At 63.6% G+C, this 24250-nt stretch overlaps 1 protein-coding gene across 4 annotated transcripts in view; it reads left to right on the plus strand.

Moving 5' to 3' along the window:
- Positions 1-24250, plus strand: part of SCHIP1 (schwannomin interacting protein 1) — a 165661-nt gene that overhangs the window by 111211 nt on the left and 30200 nt on the right. The window contains exon 1 of one of the 4 annotated variants that reach the window (XM_055124921.1): positions 16828-17330. The exons of the other annotated variants lie outside the window; for them this stretch is intronic. Within the exon in view, the coding sequence (XP_054980896.1) occupies positions 17301-17330 (30 nt within the window). The 5' untranslated portion in view covers positions 16828-17300. Of the gene's footprint in view, positions 1-16827; positions 17331-24250 lie in introns of those variants that run through there. 4 annotated transcript variants of the gene reach the window in all.

The following is a 24250-nucleotide window of genomic DNA, read 5'->3' on the forward strand; positions in this document are numbered from 1 at the left end:
GGGCTCCCAGCTGGACGGTCAGTCACTGGCCCCGGAAGGGCTCCCAGCTGGACGGTCAGTCGCTGGCCCTGGGACCTGGTGTGCGGCCATCAAGGCGCCTTTCCCCCGGTGCTGCCCCTTCTGTGTGTGCCCCGCCCGCCCCCTCGGCCGCCCAGGCCCTGTGGCCTTCCCAGCCGGCCCCTCGGCCTCCTTCCGCAGCTCGCCCGACCTGGTTTCCGGCGTGTTCTCCACCGCTCTCCCGCCTTCCTGCCTTGCTGAAATTGTCCTCGTCACTGTGGGTTCGGGGGCAGGATGTGCCTGGCGTGTCCCAGGTTCAGCGCAGGAAGTGCCGGCGTCACTCGCGTCTCCTTACCCGAGTCCCGGCTCTTGCCGCCTTATCAAGTCTCAGCGGTGGCCCCGTGGCCCCCGGGCCGGGCTGTTTCTCGTGGAGCCTCTCGGCCTGGTCATCTCCTCTCACTCCTTCCCTTTGTGGGGCCGGGCGCATCTGGCTGTGTCGGGACTGACTGGCCGCTCGGGGCCCTCTTGGTGGCGAGCGCCCGCTCCCTGCCCGTGGCCCCACCTGGACGGGGGCTTCTGGCGACTGTCAGGGTCCCAGTGGTGCTGTCACCAAGTCAGAGGCGGTCTGGTCTGGGTGTTCGCCTTTTGTCCTGGCCTGGCCCGTTGTTTGGAAGCCAGGCCTGGGCAGTGCTGAGGGTTACTCCCAGTTCTGTGCTCGGGAACCCCTCCTGGCAGGTCAGCTGTGGGTGCGGCGAGTGCCCTGCCCGCGGGCTGTTCCCTCGGCCCTCTCTCTCCTCCTCTCCTTTCTCAGTCTCTCCTGATAGTGACGGGCATGAAATGACTTGGATGCTCCCTTCCCTGGGGTCCGAGAGGGCGGGTGGGAAGGAAACCAAGTGTGGCCTCCAGGAGGCCGTGCACGGGCCAGCACACCGCCAGTGGTGTGGACTTGCCCTCCCCAGAGTCCCGGCCCGGACGGGCGTCTGAGGCGGCTGTGAGCGGACCCACAATGGGCAGAGTCGCTGAGACACCGAGTAGGAGCAGGACGCGGCGAGTGTGTGCATGTGTGAGTGTGTCTGTGTGCATGTGTGTAGTGTGTGTCTGATATGCGTGTCTGTGGGCGCAGGTGTCCGTAGGTGTGTGCACACGTGTGTGTGCATGTGTCATGTGCCTGTGTGTTCATGTGTGTGAGAGCGCCTGTGTGTACAGTGAGGGTGTAGGTGGTGTGTGGAGTGTGGGGCCGGGTAGAGAGATGGGCTGTGTGTGGATGTGGAGTGTGGGTACGTGCGGGCAGCGGGGCTTACACTGTGTGGATGTGTGGGGTGTGGGACTCTAGTGTGTCTGGGTGGGGGATAGGCTGTGTGTGTGGATAGTGATGGGGATGGCGTGTGTGGTGGGTTGTGTGTCTCTGGGATCTATGTCTGTGGTATGTGTGGGTGTATATGGGGTAGGCTGTATGTGTGAACAGTGGTGGGGATGGGGTATGTGTGAGTGTGTGAGTGAGCATGTGTGTCAGTGTGTGTATGTGTGAGTGTATATGTATGTGCATGTGTGTGAGTGAATGTTTGTGAGTGTGTGTGTATATATGTTTGCGTGTGTGTGCATGTGATGTGTGTATGCGTGTGTGTGCATGTATGTGTGTGTGTGTGTGTGAGTGTGTGTGAGTGTGTGTGAGAGAGAGAGTGCTGGTCGTGGTGCTGAGGAACAGAAACTGGCCCCGCTACTGGACCAGCCACAGAGGCAGCCCCCCCCCTCCGCCTCCACGTCAGGCCCAGGAGCTGGCAGAGGGCGGAGGCCGGTGTGGAGGGTGCCTGCGGCCGCACCCCTGCACCCTCTCCCCCGCCACGGCCTGCCGAGGCTGCCCCCCAGGGCTGAGGGAGGGCCTGGCCTGGCGTGCCCTTGACCTGGGGGGCTGACTCACCCTGGGGCTGTGTCAGCCCTGCAGCCGAGTGGCTCTCACCCTCCCCCCCGCCCCCCCGCGGTGAGCAGGGCCGCCCGGGATGCCTTTGCCTCTTCTGGCTTTTTAAGGCATCTCGGGAGACTGACAAACACTCCCGCGTCCTGCCCTCGCACTTGCCTCCCCTGGGCCCTGGAGACCTCCCGCCCCGCTGTGTCCACGCCCCTGCAGCTAGTGGGGGCAGGGGGAGGCTCGAGAAGGGCCACCGAGTCCAGCCCCCCGGGACCGTCGGTGACCCAGAGGCCTGGCAGGCGCTGACCGGCGAGAGGGGCCCGACCTTGGCCCCGGGAAGGCGGGTCTCGCTGTTGCCCCACGGGGATGGTCACGCGGTTTCAGCACAGGGCGCAGCCCTGAGGCCTGGGGGACGCAGCCGCGAGTGACCACCGCTGCGGACTCAGGCTCTGGCACCCTCCCGCCGGGGCTCACAGAGCCTCCCGGTGCCCTCCGGCCGGCCCCTCCTCCCTCCCCTGAGTCACGCGTGTGCGGCTGCCCAGATAAGGGCGCGGCCCGGAGAGGGCAGAGCCGGAGCCCCAGGCTGAGGACGCCGCAAGCTCCACGAGCCTGGCGCCCCAGGGGGATGGGCGACACAGCAGTGTCTGTGCGTGTCTCTGGGAGAGACATGCGTGTGGGTGTGAACTGTGGGGGCCTGTCTGTGTGCAGGTGTGATCACATATGTGCAAGTGTGTGCATGTCTATGCAGGGATGTAATGCGTGTTTGTATGTGTGTGTGTGTGCCAGCATGATGCATAAACTATATGAGTTGTGTTTGCCTATCTGTGTGTGTGAGTGTGTAGTTCTGTGATGAGTGAACCATGTAGGATTGTGTGCATGCAACTGTGTTTGTGAGTGAGCTGTGTAGGAGTGCGTGAGTGTGAGCCTGTGTGAGTGTGTGTGTGTGCGAGTGTATCTCTAATGAATGAACCTTGCAGGATTGTGAGTGTGTGTGCATGAGTGCGTCTCTGTGATGAGTGAACTGTGTAGGATTGCGTGAGCATGAGTCTGTGTGTGTGTGTGTGTGTGAGCACATCTCTGTGATGAGTGAGCAGTGTGGGATAGTGTCCGTGTTTGTGTGTGTGTGAGTATATCTGATGCGTGAGCAGTGTGGGATTGTGTGTGAGTCTGTGTGTGTGCACGAGTGTGTCTCTGAGTGAGTTGTGTAGGATTGTGTCGTGAGTGTGAGTCTGTGTGTGTAACGGGGGTGGAGGGTGGCTGGCACACCCGGGTCTCCAGGTCTGAGCTGCCGCCAGCCCGGTGTCCAGGCCCTTCCCCTGACTCGGCCGGAGTCCCCCAGGCCCGTGTTGGCGCTGATGCAGACTCACCTCGGGCAGGCGTCACCTGGCCAGAGGGGCCGCAGCCCGGCCCTGCCCCCTCTCCTGCGCTGGCCGTGCTGGGGCCCGGCCCTGGGAGTGGACCTCGGGGAGGCACCTGCCGTTCCGGAAGAATCCTTCTCCACGGTGGGCTCAGAGCCCACCACGCGGGTCGTTCCGAAGTGGGTCTCAGGAATTCCCGAGGCACAGGCCCCCTGCTGCCGCCGCTCGGATGCCCGACGGTTTTGGGGGGCAGGGGTCTGGGGGCAGGGGTCGTGCAGGCCTGGGCACGTCTCGGGAAGCGAAACAAGTCAGAGGGACAGGAGGGGACACGGGGCTGGACGGAGTGGAGCGGAGAGGAGGTGAGGGGGTCCCAGCACGTGGGGGGGCTGTAGCTTTGTGCGGGGAAACCACCAGCACTTGATGTGTTGTGACCACGTGACCTCAGCGAATGAGGAAAAGTCGTGTCTGCTCCCCAGGAGGGGTGGGGGATAGTTTTGGTTTTGGGGTGTGTGTGTGAGTGTGTGTGTGTGTGTTGGGGGGGCACACCCGGCAGTGCTCAGGGCTGACTCCTGGCTGTGGACTCAGGGGCCACCCAGGGCAGGCCTGGGGCCACTGTGGGTGGTGCTGGGGGCCCGGGCCGGGGTTCGCCTCACCCCTGTCTCCCCAGGAGTTGGCTTTCCTAGGGACCGTGTGTGGGATGCAGCCCAGCCGCCTCCATCCAGGGCGAGTGGGCGGGAGCGAGCTCACAGCCTCCCCTTACAGGAAGGCCTCCAGCCTGGCACATTCGCGGGACTCAGCTTGGGGAACAGAGGGCACCTTCCTCACTCTGGACTGTCCCGCGTCCACTCCCAAGGCCGTCCGGAGTGGGGGCCTCTCACAAGCCAGGCCCTTCACCCCCTCGCGTCTCGGAAAGTCGAGCTTGCTGCGTCTGTCGGGGTGTCTCGGCGTGGGAACTTGGCCTGGGGGAGCCGGGGGCTGAGGCAGCCCCCTCATGGCTGCGCTGGGGGTCTCCTCCCTGGGGGCTTGTGCCGGGAGAGGCCCAGCAGGGAGCATGAGCGAGTGTGGAGCGGGTGCCCGGAGTCTGGGAACGGGCAGGAGGCAGAAGGGGGTGACCAGAACCCCCCGACTGTCCCCCAGGCCAGGCCTGCCAGGGGGGCAGGAGCACTTTGGGGGGTCATCAGGCAGCATCCTAAGGCCTATCCCGCCCCGCCTTCCCTCCCCCTTCCTCTCCTCCCCTCCCCCTTGGCCCCTCACACCCTGCCCTGCTCCTCACGCAGGCCGAGACTCGCGATGCTCCGTGCGGAAGGCAGAACCCACCGTGTCCCCGGGAGAGGGGCCCCCGGGATACTCTCGGCTCCCCCGTGACGGCGCAGGAAGGGGGTGCGTCGGGGTCCCCATCCAGCCGTCCTGCCCCGCGGGTCTGTCTGTCCGGGGGAGCGTGACTCACTTTCTCCCGGAGATGAGGGCTCACGGGTCCCTGTTTCTGAGGCCCCTTTGTTCGTTTCTGGAGACAATGTCAGTGGCGGGGACACTGTCTCCTCTGTCCACTCCGACGGCCTGTCAGGGGCCGTGTGCTCCAGAGGCCTGGAGCAGGGCAGGGGCGGGGAACACTGAGCACTGAGCGGGGGTGGGGTGAGAGGTGGAGAAGGGAAGGGGCAGGGAAGCACGGAGCAGGGGTGTGGCGGGAGGGCATGGAGCAGTGATGGAGTGGGAGAGCACGGAGTGGATAGGAGTGGACAGGAGAGAGGGAGGAGGAGGGGCGGGGGAGAGAGGGAGGGGTGGGGGAGAGAGGGAGGGGGAGGGGGGAGAGGGAGGGGAAGGGGGAGAGAGGGAGGGGGAAGGGGGAGGGAGGGGGAAGGGGGAGAGAGGGGGAGGGAGGGGGAGAGGGGGAGGGGGAGAGGGGGGGGAGAGAGGGAGGGGAGAGAGGGGGAGGGAGGGGGAGAGGGGGAGGGGGAGAGAGGGGGAGGGGGAAGGGGGAGGGAGGGGGAGAGAGGGAGGGGGAAGGGGGAGGGAGGGGGAGAGGGGGAGGGGGGAAGGGGGGAAAGGGGGAGGGAGGGGGAAGGGGGAGGGAGGGGGAGAGAGGGTGGGGGAAGGGGGAGAGAGGGGCAGGGAGGGGGAGAGGGGGAGGGGGAAGGGGGAGAGAGGGAGGGGGAGGGAGGGGGAGAGGGGGAGGGGGAGAGAGGGAGGGGGAGGGAGGGGGAGAGGGGGAGGGAGGGGGAGAGGGGGAGGGAGAGAGGGAGGGGGAGGGGGGAGGGAGGGGAGAGAGAGGGAGGGGGAGGGGCGGGGGAGAGGGAAGGAGAGGGGGGAGGGAGGGGAGAGAGAGGGAGGGGGAGGGGAGGGAGAGAGAGAGTCTCCAGGCCCGTGGGCATGGGGGGGGGCTCATTCCTGGTGGCCCAGGCCCTGGCAGTTCCTCTCTGCCTGGCACCGTCTCCAGTGTGCAGGGTCGTGCAGCTCCACCCATGGGGTGACCCTGACCGTGGGTGGGCTGGAGGGCCGGGGGGACAACCCGGCCAGGAGGGTCCTGGCCTTGCCCGCGGCCTCTGGGCTTGGTCGCGGCCCCCGGACGGTCGCCAGGAGAGATCCCTGAGCGCAGGGGGGAGTGAGCCCTGCGCGTCCCCCGAGTGGCCCCCAGTTACTTTTAGGGGGTCGCGGTCAGAGCGGGAGGCTCCCCCGAGTGCCCCTCCCACCGCCCCTCCCGCCCCGTCTCTGGTGAGGACGAGGCCTCCCGTCTGCGCCGTGGCAGAAAGACCCCGGGACATGGCCAGCCGGAAAGGCGGCTCCCCGCCCTGTGCTCCGCTGCCCGCCCCCTGCTGAGGGCTGAGCGTGTGGTGTCGTGGTGCTTTACCCCCTCGAGCCCTCCACGCCTGAGCTGACCCCCTCACCGGTGGCCGAGAGGGTGCAGACACGTGAATGATGCGAGCCTGACCACTAGGGGGCGGCCCTGACTCAGCAGCGCCCGGGCCGGTGGGTCCCGGCGGGTCCGGTCTCCTCCTGCCGCCCCTCCTGCTCTGTCGCCTGGGGCAGAGTCCGGCCCTCGTGGGCTGCCTCGCACCCCGCTCAGGGGCTGGCGGCCTCCCTGTCCCCACCCCTCTCCTGAGGCCCAGCCTGGCTCTCCCCTGGGGGAGCCCCGCTCAGGACAGCCGCGGAACAGAGAGCGATTGTCCAGTGCTCGGCGTCTCCTGAGCCGCGGGGACAGTGCGGCTCGTCACCTCCCGAGGGGCCACACATTTGCCCGCCAGGGGAGCTGGGGGGCGGGGTAGCCCCCCTGTGGGCGGGCGATGGAGCAGGCGCGTGGCCCACATTCCTTTCCTCTGCATGGGAGGTGGGGTGCTGCCTGGAGTCCCGCCCCGCCTCTCTCTGTCCCCGAGCCTGGGCCAGCGCTGCGGGGTGGGGGGGGGGTGTGCTGGAGGCAGCTGTGCCCGTGCCGGTGTGCTCCCATGCAGCAGTGCTCCCCGTGCAGGTGTGCTCCACCTAGTGTGCTCCCCATGCATCAGTGCTCCCCATGCAAGTGTGCTCCACCTAGCTGTGCTCCCCATGCAGATGTGCTCCCATGCAGCAGTGCTCCCCGTGCAGAGGTGCTCCTGGGCATCAGTGCTCCCTATACAGGGGTGCTCCCTGCAGCAGTGCTCCCCGGGCAGGTGGCCCCTGCAGTGTGCTGCCCAGCCGTTCTCGGGGAGGGAGGTCAGGCTCCGCTCAGGGTGCAGACTCGAGTTTGAGTTCTGACTCCCCAAAGACGCTTCTCTGAGGGCTGGAGTGATAGCACAGTGGGGAGAGTGTTTGCCTGGCACTCGGCCGGCCCAGGTTCGATTCCCAGCATCCCCTAGGGTCCCCTGAGCACTGTCAGGAGTAACTCCTGAGTGCAGAGCCAGGAGGACCCCCCTGTGCATCGCGGGGTGTGATCCCAAAAAAAAGTTTCTCTGAGGCTCAGTGCTCAGGTGGAAGAGTTCATGGGGAGAAGCAGGCGGGCCGGCGTGGCCGTGCTCCCCCCCCCCCCGCCCCTCGCTGCGTCCTCGGCGCCAGGACACGGGGCCCGAGACCCGGACTGTCTCTGCAGCCCAGTGGCCAGCTGTGCGTGTGCGGGGAGGGGCGGTGACAGGCGGCTGAGGCGCTCCCGCCCGTCCCACACCCAGAGCAGGTGCCTCGCCCACGCCTGGCCGGGACGGGCACAGCTTGACCCCCAGCGCGCGAGGCCAGGCTGCGCCCCTGCTCGCCCCAGGCAGAACCGGAATAAAGCCCCCGCGCCAGACCTGAGACTCAGTGACACTTGCAGGGGGTGGGGGGGAGGAGCTGGTGTCTCCCAGCCTGTCCCCAGGGCCAGTCTCTGCTCCGTCCTGAGCCCCTGAGGGCAGAAAGGGGCCACTGGCGCTGCAGGAAGGGAGGGACCCAGGGGGACGTGTGCAAGGCAGGTGCCCCCGCGCCGCGCCCTCTCCGCCGAGCGGAACACATGTGTGCGCCTGTTTGAGGCGTGAGTATCTGGCTTCACTCTGGGCTTAGTGGCAATAAAAAAGGACGAACGTAAGGAGCCAGGTGGGCGGACAGTGCGTCCTCTCTCCCTCCAGACGTCGGCGGGCACAGGCCTTGCAGGCGGCTGCCTAAGCTCTGCCCTGGGCGCCCCGTATGGTCCCCGAGCCCACCGGGAGTGATCCCTGAGCACAGAGCCAGGAGTGAGCCTTGAGCAACCGCGGTGTGGCCCAAAGATAGCAGAGGAAAGGAAATTGGAGTCAGAAGGGCCAGTCAGTAAGTTCCATACCGCGCAGGGGCATGGCACGACCACAGGAGCCGTGACCCCCCACCCCGCCTCCCTCCTTCCTCCCCCTTCTTTCCCTCCCTCCCTCCCTCCCTTCTTCCCGCTCCCTCTCTTTCCCTCTTTCTCCTTCCTTCCTGCCTCCTTCCCTCTCTCTCTCTCCCTCCTTCCCTTCCTGTCTCTCTCATACTGCCTCTAATTGCTCTCTCTCCCTCTCTCCCTCTCTCCCTCCTTCCCTTCCTGTCTCTCTCATACTGTCTCTAATTATGCTCTCTCTTTCTCTCTCCCTCTCTCCCTCTCTTCTCCCTCCCTCCCTCTCTCCCTCTCTCTCCCTCCCTCTCTCTCCCTCTCTCCCTCTCTCTCTCCCTCTCTCTCTCCCTCTCTCCCTCTCTCCCTCTCTCCCTGTCTCTCCCTGTCTCTCCCTCTCTCTCCCTCTCTCTCCCTCTCTCTCTCCCTCTCTCTTCCCCCTCTCTCTCCTCCCTCTCTCTCCCTCTCTCCCTCCCTCCCTCCCTCTCCCTCTCTCTCTCCCTCCCTCTCTCCCTCCCTCTCTCCCTCTCTCTCTCCCTCCCTCCGTCTCTCTCTCTCCCTCCCTCCCTCCGTCTCTCTCTCCCTCTCTCCCTCCCTCCCTCCGTCTCTCTCTCCCTCCCTCTCTCTCTCCCTCCCTCCCTCTCTCTCCTCTCTCTCTCCCTCCCTCCCTCTCCCTCTCTCTCTCTCTCTCCCTCTCTCTCTCTCCCCCTCTCTCTCCCTCCCTCTCTCTCTCACAGTGCTCTCCAGAAGCCAGTGTTGTCCCCCTGACTGACGGCACGCGTTCTTGAGGTCCGTTTCTCCCGGAGACGGTCCTTGTGCCGTGAGGTTGTCTGTCTCCGTGGGAGGAGCGGACTTGACTAGTGTGGTTTTCTGTGAGACGAGCAGTTTGGCTCCTGGCTTTAAAAAAGGGGGAAAAGTCTCCCTTTCCTCCCGCTGGAGGCTCTGCCGCACAGGGGCCCCGGGCCGAGGCTCCGCGAGGCGGCTGGCAGGGCGGGTTGGGGCCGTGGGTCCTGGTGGGGCTGAGGCCGCAGCCGTGTCCGAGCCTCCCCACCTGCACCCAAATGAGGACCCAGAGCTGCTCAGTGGCCGCCACGATCCCCTGGAAATCTCGGCCGCTGCCCCGCCCCTGCGCGGCCACAGCGAGACCGTCCCAGTGCCAGAGGGGCCCGAGCTGCCCGGCTTGGGGCCCCTCAGCCCCGCGAGCAGGACAGGGCCCGCTCCCTGCCGAGACGGGTCGGGGTCCCACTCAGGCCTGCGAGCCTGGGCAGCCTCTGTCCCTGCCGGGGAGGCTGAGGGGGTCCGTGTCATGGCGGGTCAGTCACGGCCCCTCGTCCTCCCTGCCCCGCTGGGCCTGATGCGGGAGGGGCGGGATGTCCACTGGAGGTCACCTGTCCCCAAGCACCCAGCCCCGGGGACCCACACTGGGACGGCACCTGTGTCTGTCGGCAGACTCGGCCACCAACACCCACACCCCGCACCCCACAGCCACACCACACCCTCCTCACATCCCACACCTTCCTCACACCCCGCACCACACCCTCCTCACACCCACACCACACCCTCCTCACACACACCACACCCTCCTCACACCCACACCACACCCTCCTCACACCCTCCTCACACACACCACACCCTCCTCACACCCACACCACACCCTCCTCACACACACCACACCCTCCTCACACCCACCACACCCTCCTCACACCCACACCACACCCTCCTCACACCCACACCACACCCTCCTCACACCCACACCACAATCTCCTCACACCCACACCACACCCTCCTCACACTCACACCACACCCTCCTCACACACACCACACCCTCCTCACACCCACACCACAATCTCCTCACACCCACACCACACCCTCCCCACACCCACACCCACACCCTCCTCACACCCACACCACAATCTCCTCACACCCACACCATACCCTCCTCACACCCACAGCCCGCACCACACTCCTCACACCCACACCACACCCTCCTCACATCCCACACCCACACCACACCCTCCTCACACCCATACAACACTTCTCACACCCACAGCCCACACCACACCCTCCTCACACCCATACAACACTTCTCACACACACAGCCTGCACCACACTCTCCTCACACCCACAGCACACTACACCCTCCTCACACCCCACACCCCGCACCACTCTCACCACACACTCCACACCACAACACACCTCACACCCTCCCACTCACCCCCAGTCCCTCTCCCTCTCCCTCTCTTCCCTCTCCCTCTCTCCCTTTCTCTCCATCTTGGCTCTTTCCTCTCCCCCGCCCGCCCTCAGACAGGGCCATGAATGTGAGGTTGGCCACCAGGTGTCGCCCTGCCCTGTCAGCTCCGTGTCCTCCCGCGGGGACTTCTGGCCGCACTGCTCAGGAACTGTGGGGGTCCCCTGGCCTGGCCCCCCCATCTGCACGTGGCACAGGCTCACGCGCACCTGCCGTCGTGCACGTCATCCCCAGTCCCAAAGGAACCAAATTGGACGCGGGCCGTCTGAGGCGCGGGGCTGGTGGAGTGTCGCACAGTGAAATGGAGCGACGTCGGGCCTCTGCGGGAAGCTGTCCCGTGGGCCTGGGCGAGGGGCCCGGGAGGTGGCGGGGCGGGAGCCGTGCCGGGCAGACGCGGGGCCCGCGGGACGCCAAGCCCACCTCGGGGGCTGCCTGTCTGCAGCCTGAGACCAGCCCCGTCGGGCGACTCCGCGCGCCCCGACGGCCGCTCCCGAGAGAGCCGCGGCCTCCTGCCCCTTGCGGAGAAAGCGACTGTCCCTGGGCGATCAGAGTCCCCATTGCACCGAGGGTGACCCCCACCCGAGTTATTCTCCTTTGCCTTCAGCCGCTGCGGCTTCCCCCGTGCGCAGAGCGAGCCCGAGTCCTCGGGACCCTCGGCCCCCCCACCCTCCCGCCCTCCACCGTGGCCTGGCGGGCAGCCCGCCGACCGTGACCTCAGCCGCCTCCTCAGCTTCTCCTGCTCGGCACTCACGCAGCCGCCCGCTGCCCACACGCCCGCCCAGACCAAATCCACCAGCACCACCAGCCCCCCACGTCCCAAGTCCTGCACACTGCTCCCCGCTGCCCCCCACACGGGCCTGTGTGCGCGCCCCAGCGCCACTGCTGCCTGGAGACCCGTGTGCGCTCGTGAGCTCCCGGCACTGTGGCCACCAGCTGTCTCTCTCTCTCTCTCTCTCACACACACTCACACATGCGCTCTCACACACACACACATGCGCTCTCACACACACACTCTCACACACACACTCACACACACACAGTCTCACTCACACACACTCACATTCACCCACACACACTCACACACATACTCGCTCTCATACACATTCACACTCACACACATTCTCACACTCTCACATCACACACACATCTCACACACACTCACGCACTAACACTCTCTCTGTCTCCCCCTCTATGTGTCTCTCTGTCTCTGTCTCTCTGTCTCCCTCTCTCTGTCTCCCTCCCTCTGTCTCTCTGTCTCTCTCTCTTTCTCTCTGTCTCTCTCTCCCTCTCTCTGTCTCTCTCTGTCTCTGTCTCTCTCTCCCTCTCTCTGTCTCTCTCTGTCTCTGTCTCTCTCTCTCTGTCCCCCGTTGCTCTCTCCTGCCCTCGCTTGGTCTTCATCTCCCTGCCTCCTTGTCTGTGTCACCCACTTCTGCTTGCTCCGGCCCCGGCAAACACTTCCTCTGCAGAAGCAGAAGCTCACCCTGGGCCCAGAGCAGAGCTGCTCGCGCTCACCCTGCGTGCCCAGGGGCCTGGGGTCGGTCCCCAACGCCCCAGAACCAAACAAGGGTCAGCTGCCAGGGAGCAGCCCGGAGCCGCTCGGTGTAGCAAGGGGTGTAGGGGCACCGCCGGCCCCTGGCCTTGTCTCGAGCCAGTCTGGCTCCCTGGGGACCATCCCCCATGGGCAGGCCTGGCGGGCGGCCCCTGGGCCCCCGGCCCCGTGTCACTGCCCAGGAGTGCCCCCTGGCTGTCCGTCCCCAGCGGGGGGGGGGGGGCCCGGTGCCCCACACCCTGCGCCAGCCCTGCAGCCTCCCCTCTCCCTCCCTGCTGGTGAGAATCGGGGGGCGGCACCAGCCGGCGGGGGGGGGGCCGGATCCATTCTTTCTCCCTCCCACGCGACGCCTGCTCCCCGCAGCAGCTGTCGCAGCCCCGCTGTCGCTCCAGGCCCGTCACGCCGCCCACCCGCTCCCGCCGGCCTGTCACCAGGCCTTGCTCAGGGCCCGCGCTCGGCCGGGACTCGGCCTCGTGCCCAGGGAGGAGCAGGGGCACCTGCGGGCCCCCAGGGTGCTGTGAGGACGAGTCGCCGTGTCTGCCGGGCCAGGAGCTTCGGGGGGCAGCGCTGGGCAGGCCAGGCCGGGCCGAGTGGGGAGCAAAGGTGCCCGAGGCTGGGACAGCGCCTGGGACACTGCCCCCTGGGTGCTGGCGCCACCCCCGGGGAGTGCCTGGGGGTCAGCTGGGGGCGCTCTCAGCCCTCTCTGGAAGCTGTTAGCCGGCCCCCCCATCCACGGTGATTGCCCTGTGGTCCGAGTCCTCTTAGCAACCACCACCAGGCCCAGGTGAGTTCGGATCCTGGCCTGCAGGCTGTGTTCTCCGGCATCTCGTCCCAGGACCCCCGTGTGTGGCGGCCGTGAGGAAGCCCAGGGGCAGCACTGCCAGCTTTTTTAAAATTTAATTTAATTTTTTTTTTTTTTTTGCTCTTTTGGGTCACACCCAGTGATGCCCAGGGGTCACTCCTGGCTCTGCACTCGGGAATCACTCCGGGCTGTGCTCGGGGGACCCTATGGGATGCTGGAATCGAACCTGAGTTGGCTGCGCGCAAGGCAGACGCCCTCCCCGCTGTGCTGTCACTCCAGCCCTCCCCGCCAGCTTTCACCTTTCCCCTCCGCAGTTCAGCCCGGCTTCTCCCAGCTCAGTCCCAGCCCCGCCCGCCTTCAGCTTGCGGAGTTTTATAGCAGAATCACACACCACCCGGGCCCTGCAGGTAACACTTCCCTGGGCAGCCTTTACCCGGGTGGGCCGGCCCCGGCCGCCCTCCCCGCACCTGCTGCGTTCGCTGTTCCCGGTGTGCCCCCACCAGCCGCCCGCAGCCCCCGTCAGCTCTGAGCCCGCCCCATGCTTGCCAGAGCTCGGAGCAGCCGGGCCCTTCTCCCCAGGCAAGGTTTGCGGCACAGCGAGAGGCACCGATCTCCGTCAGAGGAGCTGGGGTTTGGGCGTGCAGGAAGAATCTTTCTCAAGTAACTCGTGCCGAAAATTTCCCTGGGCCTTCCTGGCCAGTCCCGGACGCTACTGGACACTGTCTTGAGATTCTGCTCGCAGGGCCAATGGTTGTTACCTTTTCCTGCTAGGTTTACAGTCAGAACTAAGCCAAACACCCTCAGGTCATTGCAGTTCCCACCATTAGGGGAAAAAAAAACAAACTCCTGTGCAATTAAAGGCACGGCCTAGGGGCTGGAGAGAGAGCTATGGGGGCCTTTGACGTATGAGGTCAGCCCCAGGGGGGCCCCAGCAGCACATGGCCCCTCACACACCGCCAGCTGCACCCCCACAGCCCTGCACCCTCAGGCCTGCACCCGGCACAGGGTCGTGGCGCTTGCCTTGCATGCAGCTGACCCCCTTTCAATTCCTGGCACAACTATGGTGCAGCCTGGTCACTCCCTCAGTAACCTGTGCAGGTGGTTCCCCTAAGTGCCACTTGGGAGACCCAAAAATCAATCAGTAAAGCACTGTCATTTGCGTGGCGGCTGAAACAGGGCCACCCCTTCACCGGGAAATACTCTGATGGTTCTTTATTTTCTTTTTCTTTTTTGGGTCACACCCGGCGATGAACAGGGGTCACTCCTGGCTCTGCACTCAGGAATTACTCCTGGTGGTGCTCAGTGGACCCTATGGGATGCTGGGAATCGGACCCGGGTCGGCCGCGTGCAAGGCAAACGCCCTCCCCGCTGTGCTATCACTCCAGCCCCCGAGACTGTTTCTTTCGCCCTATGCATCAATATATTTCTCTCCGCAGACTCTCGGGGTCGGCAGCCCCTTCCTCTTACGGGGGGGTGACGCCCAGCAGGGCCTCGGAACAGCGCCTGGCTCCCGCGACCCAGTGGACGAGCTGCGGCCGCCCCGGTGCGCCCGGCGGCTGGTCCCTGGTCCAGCTTCTCTGCAGGCCGAGCCCGGCTGTCTCCTGAGAGCCCGGCCGGGAGGCGCTGCGGGAGCCGTTTCTGCCTGGCTCTCCCCCTCAGCCCTGTCGGCAGTGCTTGGGAGGGTTTCTCTGGCCGGGACCGGGATGCAGCTGTCGGGAGTCTGTTCCCCGCGCCGCCGTGATTCACTCCCCCTATTTATGGAACAGCAGCTGGGAGTGTGGGACCGTGTTTAGGTCTTTTTTTTTTTTTAACAATGCATGATAAATCCCTTCGTGAGCTTATGTAACGCAGCCCGGGGCTGTTGGTCTCGGAAGACCAGGCAGTGGCCTTTGGGGGACGCCTAAGGCCAGTCCACCCCCAAGGGCCCCCCCCCCCCCCCCGCACCCCAGGACCCGCGCCTGTGAGGTCACGCAGGGCCTGTGAGGTGAGGCCCGGTCTGGGCAGGCTGCCGCTGCCCCTTCTCTGGGAGGCACGAGATTTCCATCTCACCCAACCTGCTGCCTTGAAAAGAAACGCTTTGGCCTACTTTTCCCCCACATACTTGGGATTCCAGAACCTTCCTGCGCTCGTAGCTGTAGCCAGGCACTGCCACTCGGTCTCGGGTGTCTGGCCTGTGCAGCTCACTCAGCCGGGAAGCAGGGAGGGGGTGTGGAGAGGGTCCCCCGCCCGCCTCGCCCCCTCCTCTCTCCCACATTCCCAGAGTGGGGAGGGCCACGTCCTGTGTGTGAAGCCCAGGAAAACAGGTGCAGGGGTGTGTGCGTGCGTGTCCTGGGCTGGAAACTTCTCCTTGATTCCCAAGCGGGAAGGGTGAGGCCGTTTCTGGTGGGGGTTTCCCTTTGCACAACACAGAAATGACACAGGAGCAGCTGTGGAGGCCCGGAGCCCCGGGGGTGCCAGGGAGAGGGCACTCAGCACTAGCTCCATGGCTGTCAGTCAGCAGACAATGTCAGTCAACAGTCGGAGCAGAGGGGACGGGGCTGGGGGGTCACGGGCTCTTTGGGGAAGGGTATGCGATGATTCTGTACAACTGTAGACCTCAGCACTGTTGCCACTCTATTACCTGAGCTGTGATACATGTTTTGTTGATTTAAAATATGTCACCGGTTAGTGAGAACACAAGCCCATGAGGCTTTGAGAGGAGACGGGTGAGTGACTCTGTGGAGACAGGTGGATGCACCACCGGCAAGTCAAGGGACGCATGCTTGCAGCAGAGTAGAGGGCTGTGGCAGGCGCTTGCCGCGGGTGGGAGCCCTGGGCTTGCCCCCCGCGCCCCTCCCCCCACGGTCAGGGTCAGAGAAGACCGAACAGGTGTCGGTACGAGTTTCCAGAGATCACAGGGCACTGTGTTAACTCGGCTTCCCAGGAACAGTCCTGCGTTCTCTGGCTTGAATCCACTGGTGTGATGGAAGGGCGTTAGGTGTTGTTCAGGCTCCGGTTGGTCATCTCTGGGCTTGGGGCCACACCCAGGTGGGTGCTAGGGGCTGGAGCCCCTCCGGGCCTGCTGGTGGGCCCAAGCCCAGGTAGGCAGGAGGCCTGCAAGTGCCGTAAGCCCGTGCCGCCTCTTTGGCCCTGGACGTTTTATTATGGAATGTAGAAACGAGCTGGCTGGAGCCGTAGCACAGCACGGAGGGCGTCTGTCTGCCTTGCACGCGGCCAACCTGGGTTCGATTCCTCTGTCCCTCTTGGAGAGCCCGGCAAGCTACCGAGAGTATCCCACCCACATGGCAGAGCCTGGCAAGCTACCTGTGATGTATTTGAAAAGCTAAAAACAGTAACTAGTCTCACAGTGGAGACGCGACTGGTGCCCGCTTGAGCACATCGATGAACAACAGGACGACAGTGCCAGGGAAGCTACGGTGGCCACAGAGGACTGCAGACAGACCTCCAGGGGGGTGTAGTTTTGTTTTGAGTTTGCTGTCATTAAAGTAGCTTCGAAGGCCTAGTTGTTCCTTTTCGGGAATTGGAAAATTCTAGGGTGCCCTGAAATGTTGCAGAAAATGGAGCCCTAGCCCCGCCCTGCACCCCCCCCCCCACCTCCTAAAAAATGTGCGGTGCAGCTTCTCTTCCTCCGTGCAAGTCCGGAATCGTTTCCCTCCTGGCCTCGGGCGCTGTAACCTGGAGGGGCGGGGCGGGGTGTGGGGTCCCAGCTCTGGGCAGCAGACTGGAAACAAAGCAAGTATCACACCATTCACTTTCGTTTTCCTGGACCGCGTGGACCCCACCGCCTGAGCATTTGACTAAGCTCGCTTAGAAAATTATAGGAATAAGAACTTGGATTTTATTTCTAGTTGACTTTTAAAGGGAGCCTGGGCGGGGGAAGGAGAGTAAGACGGCCAGGGCGCTTGCTTTACAACGCGGGGACTGGGGGTGGGGGTGGGGTTCAATCCCTGACATCCCATATGGTCCTTCGAGAACTGCAGGGTGTGGCCAAAAAAAAAAAAAAACATAGAAAGTAGCCTGGGGTGGAAAATAAATGACGGATTCAAAGGATGGTGGAAATCAGAGCCTTTAGCCTTTTACCACCCAGATCCCGGGCGCAGGTTGGAAGTTCCGGAATCATCGAGGCCTCTCTCGCACCCTCGGTGCCCGGGATTAGGGGCGGGGGTGAGCCTGTTCCCCCACCCCGCGCGCCCGCGCTGGCCGCCTCCCCGCTCCCGGGATCGCGGACGAGCCCGTCCCCACCTCCGTCCCCTGCCTGCGTAAAGCCGCCGAAGGTCACCCCGGCCCCAGCCCGGGCCTCTCCTTTGTGCTCCAATATAATTGGCTGATTGTGCGGGCGCCTCCCCCGCGCGCCCGGCTTGGAGCGTCGCCCGGCTCGGGAGCTGCTCGCCGCGCGCCCCCGGCACAGGCGGTGCCTCTGCGCATCCGTGTGCACGGCGCGGGCGGGCGGGCGCGGGCGGGCGGGCGCGCAGCAGCATCCGCGCAGAGCATCCGCGCGCGGCATCAGCGAGCACCGGCCTGCGCCCCGCCGTGGCCTGACCGCCGCGCGCCTCCCCGCCCGGGGCGCGGCCTCCCGCCTGGGCACCCCCGGGCCCGCCGCCCATGCTCCCGGCGCCCGCTGCGCAGCCTCGCTGAGCGCTCCTGCGGCGGGGCCCTAGCATGCTCGGAGATGGTGCATCAGGAGAACTGCTCGTACCAGGTAGGACCGCCTAGACGCGGGCAGCGCGTGCGCCGCGAGGCCGCCGGCCGCCCGCAGGGAGGAGGCCCTGCCCTCGCTAGCAGCAGGTTGCGCTCTCCCGGCTCCCCCGGCTCCTCCCGGCCTGGTGCTGACTGCATGTGAATTGTAATTAGGTTTGTCTGGAGAGTAATGGGGCATTAAAAAAAAAAAAAGAAAGAAAAAAGAAAAGAAAGGTTTCCTGGCCTTTTTACAGCGATTGTGGCATCGTTGCTTTGCATGTTCCTTGGATTCGCAAATAACAGACGCTGCTTTGAACTGTAATCGAGTTTAAGAGGGTTTGGGGGCAGGAAGTCCTGCTTGGAATTTCTCGTAGATAACGCAGAAAAATAAGCTTTGCTCCTGGCGGAGGGACCGTGTTGGCTCTGCAGCAGGCTTCTAGGATCGCCTTTAAGGAAATGATGTGAATAGACACTGACAGCCCGTCCGTGCGGCGAGAATATTGTTATTTTTATAGAAGTCAGCTGGAGACCGAAAACCCGAGATTTCTGATTTGCACATGCTCGGCTTCCCGAGCTTGTAAGGCCCAGAGGGCGAGCACGGAGGTGCTGGTTGCTCCCTGCTCGATCCACGTCTATTCTGGTTCCACCCCAGGCACCTGGTGTGGCTCCCTGATGGCAGAGCCAGGAGTGATCCCCAGCACCACTGGGTGTGGCCCCGGATCAAAATAATTAAAATGGTTTATCCACACGAGCTTGAGGTCCCAGACCTCCACATGAAGACACTTTTTAGAAAGAAGATAACGGTCGTCATAATAGAAACGGTCGTCCAGCTCTGTGCACATTCGCCATCCGGAGTTTTAACCGGTTCTGATGGTTCCTAAATAGCCAGTGCTGAGCCCCGGGTTAATTCGGCGGCGAGGAATGAACGTCCCCTCGCCCGGGTAAACAGCCTCTGGGAGCTGTGTGGAGGATTCCCGGCCGTCGCCCAGTTACCAGGGCTGCCCCCGTGGGCGGGAGGATGGCCGCGCTGCCCCAGCCCACGCCGGCTCCCCGCTGGTGCAGGCCCCCGGCTCCTGCCCGCGGTGTTGCCACTCTCTGCTTAGTCACCGGGGCTTGGTACCCGGCAGCTTCTCCCTCTGGGCCTCTGGGCTCAGCTTTCTGCCCCGGAACCGGGTCTGGCTGGCTCAGGTTCCTTGAGCGGAGGGTTTCCTTCCATCTGGGGAGGCTGCGAGCCGCTCTCGCCTCGGGAGGCTGCAAACACGAGCCCGCAGCCGCCTTTGTAGGTCAGACCTGGGCCCGCCATCGGATCTCAGCCGGTTCCACCCGCCACCCCCAGCCTGCCCCCGGGAAGGAGTTTGCTAACATCCTTTTCCTGGAGGAGGAAAAAATTAATTTTTTTCCTCTGCAGGATCTGACCGTGCCGTGTGCGTTTAAAAGCTGGGGCTAGAGTGATAGCACAGTGGGGAGGGCCTTTGCCTTGCACGCGGCCGACCCGGGTTCGATTCCCAGCATCCCATATGGTCCCCCAAGCACCACCAGGGGTGATTCCTGAGTTTATGAGCCAGGAGTAACCCCTGTTACCTGCACATGCTTTTGGTCGGGTGTGACCCAAAAAAAAAAAAAAAAAGCAAAAATAAATAAATAAATAAATAAAAGCTGGGAGGTGAGTCGCAGTTCCCGAGGGCCAGGGGCCCTGCGTGGGGCTGGGCTCGGAGCGGGGCCGTCGGGGCCTCCTTCTGCGGCTTCTCCCCAGGCCTTGGAGCTCCCGGGCAAGCCCAGGCCGAGCCCACCTGCAGCCCGGCCCACCCTCCAGGCTCCAGGCGAGAGGTCAGAGTCACTGGGGACAATGGGTCTCTTCCAGAAACTTCCCCCTTTTCCCAAGGGGGAATTCCTCGTTCTTTTTCCTTTCCTTTCTCTTTTGGGGCCACACCCAGTGGTGTTTCGGGCTTACTCCTGGCTCTGTGCTCAGGGATCACTCCTGGTGGGGCTCAGAGCACTGAATTTGGTGCTGGGGATCAAAACGGGGTCAGCCACGTGCAGGGCAAGCGCGCTGCCCACTGAACCACTCTCCGGGCCCCGGCCCTCTCCTGCCCACCCCCATCATTTATTTACCCGTGAAAAAGAAGTGGGTTGAAGCAGATTCCTTGGGTAGAGTGTTTGGGAAGAATTTCTCCGTAAGGTTGTTCCCTGAATGCATACCACGGTTGCACAGAATCCAGGAAGCAGGCTGGGGGGACCAAGCCCCCACCCCAAGTTCTGTGCATACCTGGGAACAAACAACTAGATTGTTAACAGCTACTGTTATCTTCTTATCAGCATCGTGGTTCTTTCAGTAATAACCACACCTGTCCTGCCTTTACCCTCCCCCAACAACCACACTCCTAGACACACACACACACTCACATACACTCACAGACACACACACACTCACACTCACTCACACCCACACACCCACCCACACACTCACACTCACACACTCACACTCACACTCACACCCACCCACCCCCCACACACACACACACTCATGCTTCCTGTGCCCAGCACAGTGTCCAGAGTGGCCTTTCAAGGGGCCTTTAGGGATGCCCAGGGGGAGGCGCTGGCCAGCCCGGGTCCCGACTGCTGTGCCAGGAGTGAGCCCTGGACCAAAACCAAAATGAAACATTTTTTTTTTAAGTCCGCCTTCCAGTTCTCCTGAGAGCCACGGCCCACACGCCCAGGGCCCACGGCCTCCGTCGCAGCCCTGCAGGTCGCTCACGCCCTGCCCCCGTTCGGGGGAGGCTGCACTGCCGCTCCTCTCTGGGTCCTTGCTCAGTGGCCCCGTCTCGGCCCCATCGCTGGCCCTCCCGGCTCCCGTCCTCTCTGGTGTTTGTACCCCGGGCCCTGGCGGGGTTTGTGCGGGTGCCCGCCCTGCAGGGGCCAGGGGAGACCAGCCCTGGGTGTGCCCCTGCCAGGCTCTGCCCATCCTGCCCCGGCCTCTCTCCTGACCTCACCCAGAACTGGGGCGCCTGCACTGGCCCCTCACGCCACACACGTGTGTGCATGTCACACGATCCAGACAGAGGTGCTGGGAGTCCCTCGGGCTGCTGGGAAAGCGCCTTCCTGCTTCCTGGCATCTCCGAGGGGCCGCATCAATCCCTGCAAAGCTCTTTCCAGAGACATGGGGCCGCGGCGGCGGCGGAGTGGGGGGTGTGTGTGTGTTTGCAAAAATAGGGTTTGTTCCGTGTGTGTTTGCAAAGAGAGGGTTTGCTCTGTCCGTGTGTGTGTGTATGTGTGTGTTTGCAAAGAAAGGGTTTGCTTTGTGTGTGTGTGTGTGTGTTTGCAAAGAGAGGTCTGCTCTGTGCGTCCGTCTGTGTGTGTGTGTGTGTGTGTGTGTGTGTTTGCAATGAGAGGTTTTCTCTGTCCGTCCATCCGTGTGTGTGTGTGTGTGTGTGTGTGTGTGTGTGTGTGTGTGTGTTTGCAAGGCCGGGCTTGTGCTGCTTCTCTCTGCTTCTCACGCGCCTCGGAGCCTCCCGGGAGGTGGCCTGAGGCCTCGGCTGGGCGCAGCGCCATCCCGGAGGAGCGCTGAGGAATTCTCAGAGGTTTGGGGAGTTTGGGTTTGGGAGCCTCCCCCCTCCCCAGGGACTTACATCAGCGAGGCAGGCCTGCCCCTCCTGATGTGGAAGGAAGCCCCCCTATCCCACAGCAGCTGGGGCGGGGGCTCTCTGCACCTGGCTCGCACCCAGGGGCCCAGCTCAGGGGCTGCGGGCGGGCGTGGAAGTCCCCAAGGACGGTCCCCTCCTCCGGCCCTGTCCCTTGCTCAGCCCCTTCCCATGGGGAAACTCCCTGGCCTGGGAGTGACCTGGCCCTTCGCTGCACACCCTGGTGCTCCTCCCCCCCCCCCAGGACGCCCTCCTCAGCCCCCTCGGCCCCTCCTCCCGCCACAGCCCCGAGAGCCGGCGCCTGTTCCCCTGCCCTCCGAGGGCACGTGTGGGCACGTGCTCAGGGGTTGGCTGAGTTTCCTGCCTCCCAGGTCGGTACTGGGAACAGGGTGCTCCCTCGGGCACCCTGTGCTCCTGGAAGTGGCCTTAAGGTTGCACCCTTGCACTCGGCCAGCCCAGGTCAACACCCGCTACCCCAAGCACGGCCAGGAGCGATCCCTGAACACCGCCGGGTGTGGCCCCCCAAAAGAGACTAAGCAAAAATGCAGGCCCAGGGTGGACAGTGTCCTTGAGGACGACCCTCACTGGACCCTCGAGGCACCGACACAGTCACACTCTGGCCCAGTGAAAGGTCGCTCCCCGGATGACTCCTTGCCGGGGGATGTCCCGGTAGGGCCCACCCTGCTCTGCCTTTGGGGGGGGTGGGTTCAGGCCCTGCTCGGAGGGGCTGGGGGCACACCCCTGCTTCTCCACGCTGGATCCCTCCTGGAGGTGCCAGGGACCAGAGGCAGGGCCAGGCGCCACCCCGAGGCCAGCCGTGTGCAGGGCCAGCGAGCACTTTCACCCAGCAGTGCCCGGAACGGGAAGGGCGGGGTTGCTTTGTTTGTAAGCCACACGCAGCACTGTTCAGGGCTGACTCCCCACTCTGTGCTCAGGGGTAGCTCCAGGTCGTGCTCAGGGACTTGTGCAGTGCTGGGGATTGAACCAGGGTCGCCGAGTGCAAGGCAAGTGCCTTAGCCCCTGTGACACCTCTACAACCCTGCAGTGCCTTAGCCCCTGTGACACCTCCACAGCCCTGCAGTGCCTTAGCCCCTGTGACACCTCTACAACCTTCAGTGCCTTAGCCCCTGTGACGCCTCTACAACCTTCATTGCCTTAGCCCCTGTGACGCCTCTACAACCCTGCAGTGCCTTAGCCCCTGTGACACCTCCACAGCCCTGCAGTGCCTTAGACCCTGTGACACCTCCACAGCCCTGCAGTGCCTTAGACCCTGTGACACCTCTACTACCTGCAGTGCCTTGGCCCCTGTGACGCCTCCACGGCCCTGCAGTGCCTTAGCCCCTGTGACGCCTCCACGGCCCTGCAGTGCCTTAGACCCTGTGACGCCTCCACAGCCCTGCAGTGCCTTAGCCCCTGTGACACTCTACAACCCTGCAGTGCCTTAGCCCCTGTGACGCCTCCACAGCCCTGCAGTGCCATAGCCCCCGTGACGCCTCCACAGCCCTGCAGTGCCTTAGCTCCTGTGACGCCTCCACCGCCCTGCAGTGCCTTAGCCCCTGTGACACCTCTACAACCCTGCAGTGCCTTAGCCCCTGTGATACCTCTACAACCCTGCAGTGCCTTCGCCCCTGTGACGCCTCTTTGGTCCTGCAGTGCCTTTGCCCCTGTGATGCCTCTTCAGCCCTGCAGTGCTTTCGCAAAGTAGCTGCAGCCGGCCCAGACAATTCCTCATCCCCAGCTACCTTGCACATTTTATCAAATTTTGCAAAGTTTTAACACATCTTCCCGCCATCAAGAGGGATCGTTTTCCTGCCTCCCAAAAGCCTGGCTCTTCCTTGGCCCCGTGTTCCTGCCAATGGCAGTGTCCTCCAGACAGAAGTGCCGGCCGGTGTCTGGTGGTGTTGGTGCGGCGGGGGGCGAGTGCCAGTGGAACTCGTGCGCCGAGATGGTGTTTCAGTCCTCTGGGGGAGAAGCAGAGAACAGCCCTTTCCTCACCAGATCCAAGCGGGTGATCTCATGAGTCACAGCGGAAGGGAACTAGATCCTCTGGCTGCTGGCCCCGGGCCGGGCACGCGTCTCCTGCTGCCCGCAGGGCTCCAGGGTGCTGGTCAGTGCTCGCTGCCCGCGGGGGGGTGCGGGGGCCTTCCCAGCACTGGACTCTTCTGGCAGCTCCACGGTTGAAGAAGTTTCTGTCTAATCCCTACAGGTTTTTGTTTTTCTTTTTCTTTTTTTTTTTTGTTGAGGGAGAAATGTGTCCCTAATTTTTTCTATTATTTTGATTTATTTTTCATTTGAATCATCATGAGATACACAGTTACAGAATTATTCATGATTGGGTCTCAGTCATACGGTGTTCCAACACCCGTCCCTCCACCAGTGCGCGTTTCCCACACAACGGCCCCAGCTTCCCTCCCCACCTTCTGTCTCCCTGCCTTTCCTTCTGTCTGTCTGTCTGTCTCCCCCTCCCTCCCTTCTCTCTCTCTCCTTCCTTCTCTCTCTCCCTCCCTTTTCTCTCTCTCCCTCCTTCTCTCTTTCTCAATCTCTCTCCCTCCCTTCTATCTCCCTCCTTCTCTCTCTGTCCCTCCCTTTTCTCTCTCTCTGTCCCTCCCTTTTCTCTCTCTGTCCCTCCCTTCTCTCTCTCTCTCTGTCCCTCCCTTCTCTCTCTCTCTCTCTCTCTCTCTCTCCTCTCCCTCCCCCCCCCTCACCCATCCCCTTGAGCATTGTTGCTTACAGTACAGATACTGGAAGGTCATCCTATCTCTCCCTTTACCTGTGTGTCCATAGTTAACAGCGGGGAAGCCTCCAGTTCAGACTCTTGCCTGGTCGGAGAGACCAGAGGGCGCCTGAGTGTGCCGATGCACAGGGTTCCCCTGCAGAGGAGGCAACGCACTTGGCACTTTAAAAAATGAGAAAATAGGGGCCAGAGTGATAGGACAGGGGGGAGGTGCTCGCTTGCCTTGCATGCAGCTGACCCGGGTTCAATCCTCGGCATCCCATATGGTCCCTGGAGCACCACCAGGAGTCATTCCTCAGTGCAAAGCCAGGAGAAACCTCTCAGCTTCACCAGTGTGGCCCCATATATACAAATTAAACTTTGGATTCAGATTGAGAAGATGAGGCCCCGGAGATGGCCCCGCCAACAGGGCTCGAGCCGTGGGCACAGGGGGGCCTGGCCCCTTCCAGCACCCCGGGGGCACCCTCAAGCAGACACCCCCTCCCCACGGCCCTCCGAGACCTGGGCACAGCCCAGCTGGCCACAAAAGCACACCCAGAATTTAAGAAAATAGTTGTGGGTGCAGGAAGC

Source organism: Sorex araneus, chromosome 2, assembly GCF_027595985.1.
Source record: "Sorex araneus isolate mSorAra2 chromosome 2, mSorAra2.pri, whole genome shotgun sequence".
NCBI classification, from domain to species: Eukaryota; Metazoa; Chordata; class Mammalia; order Eulipotyphla; family Soricidae; genus Sorex; species Sorex araneus.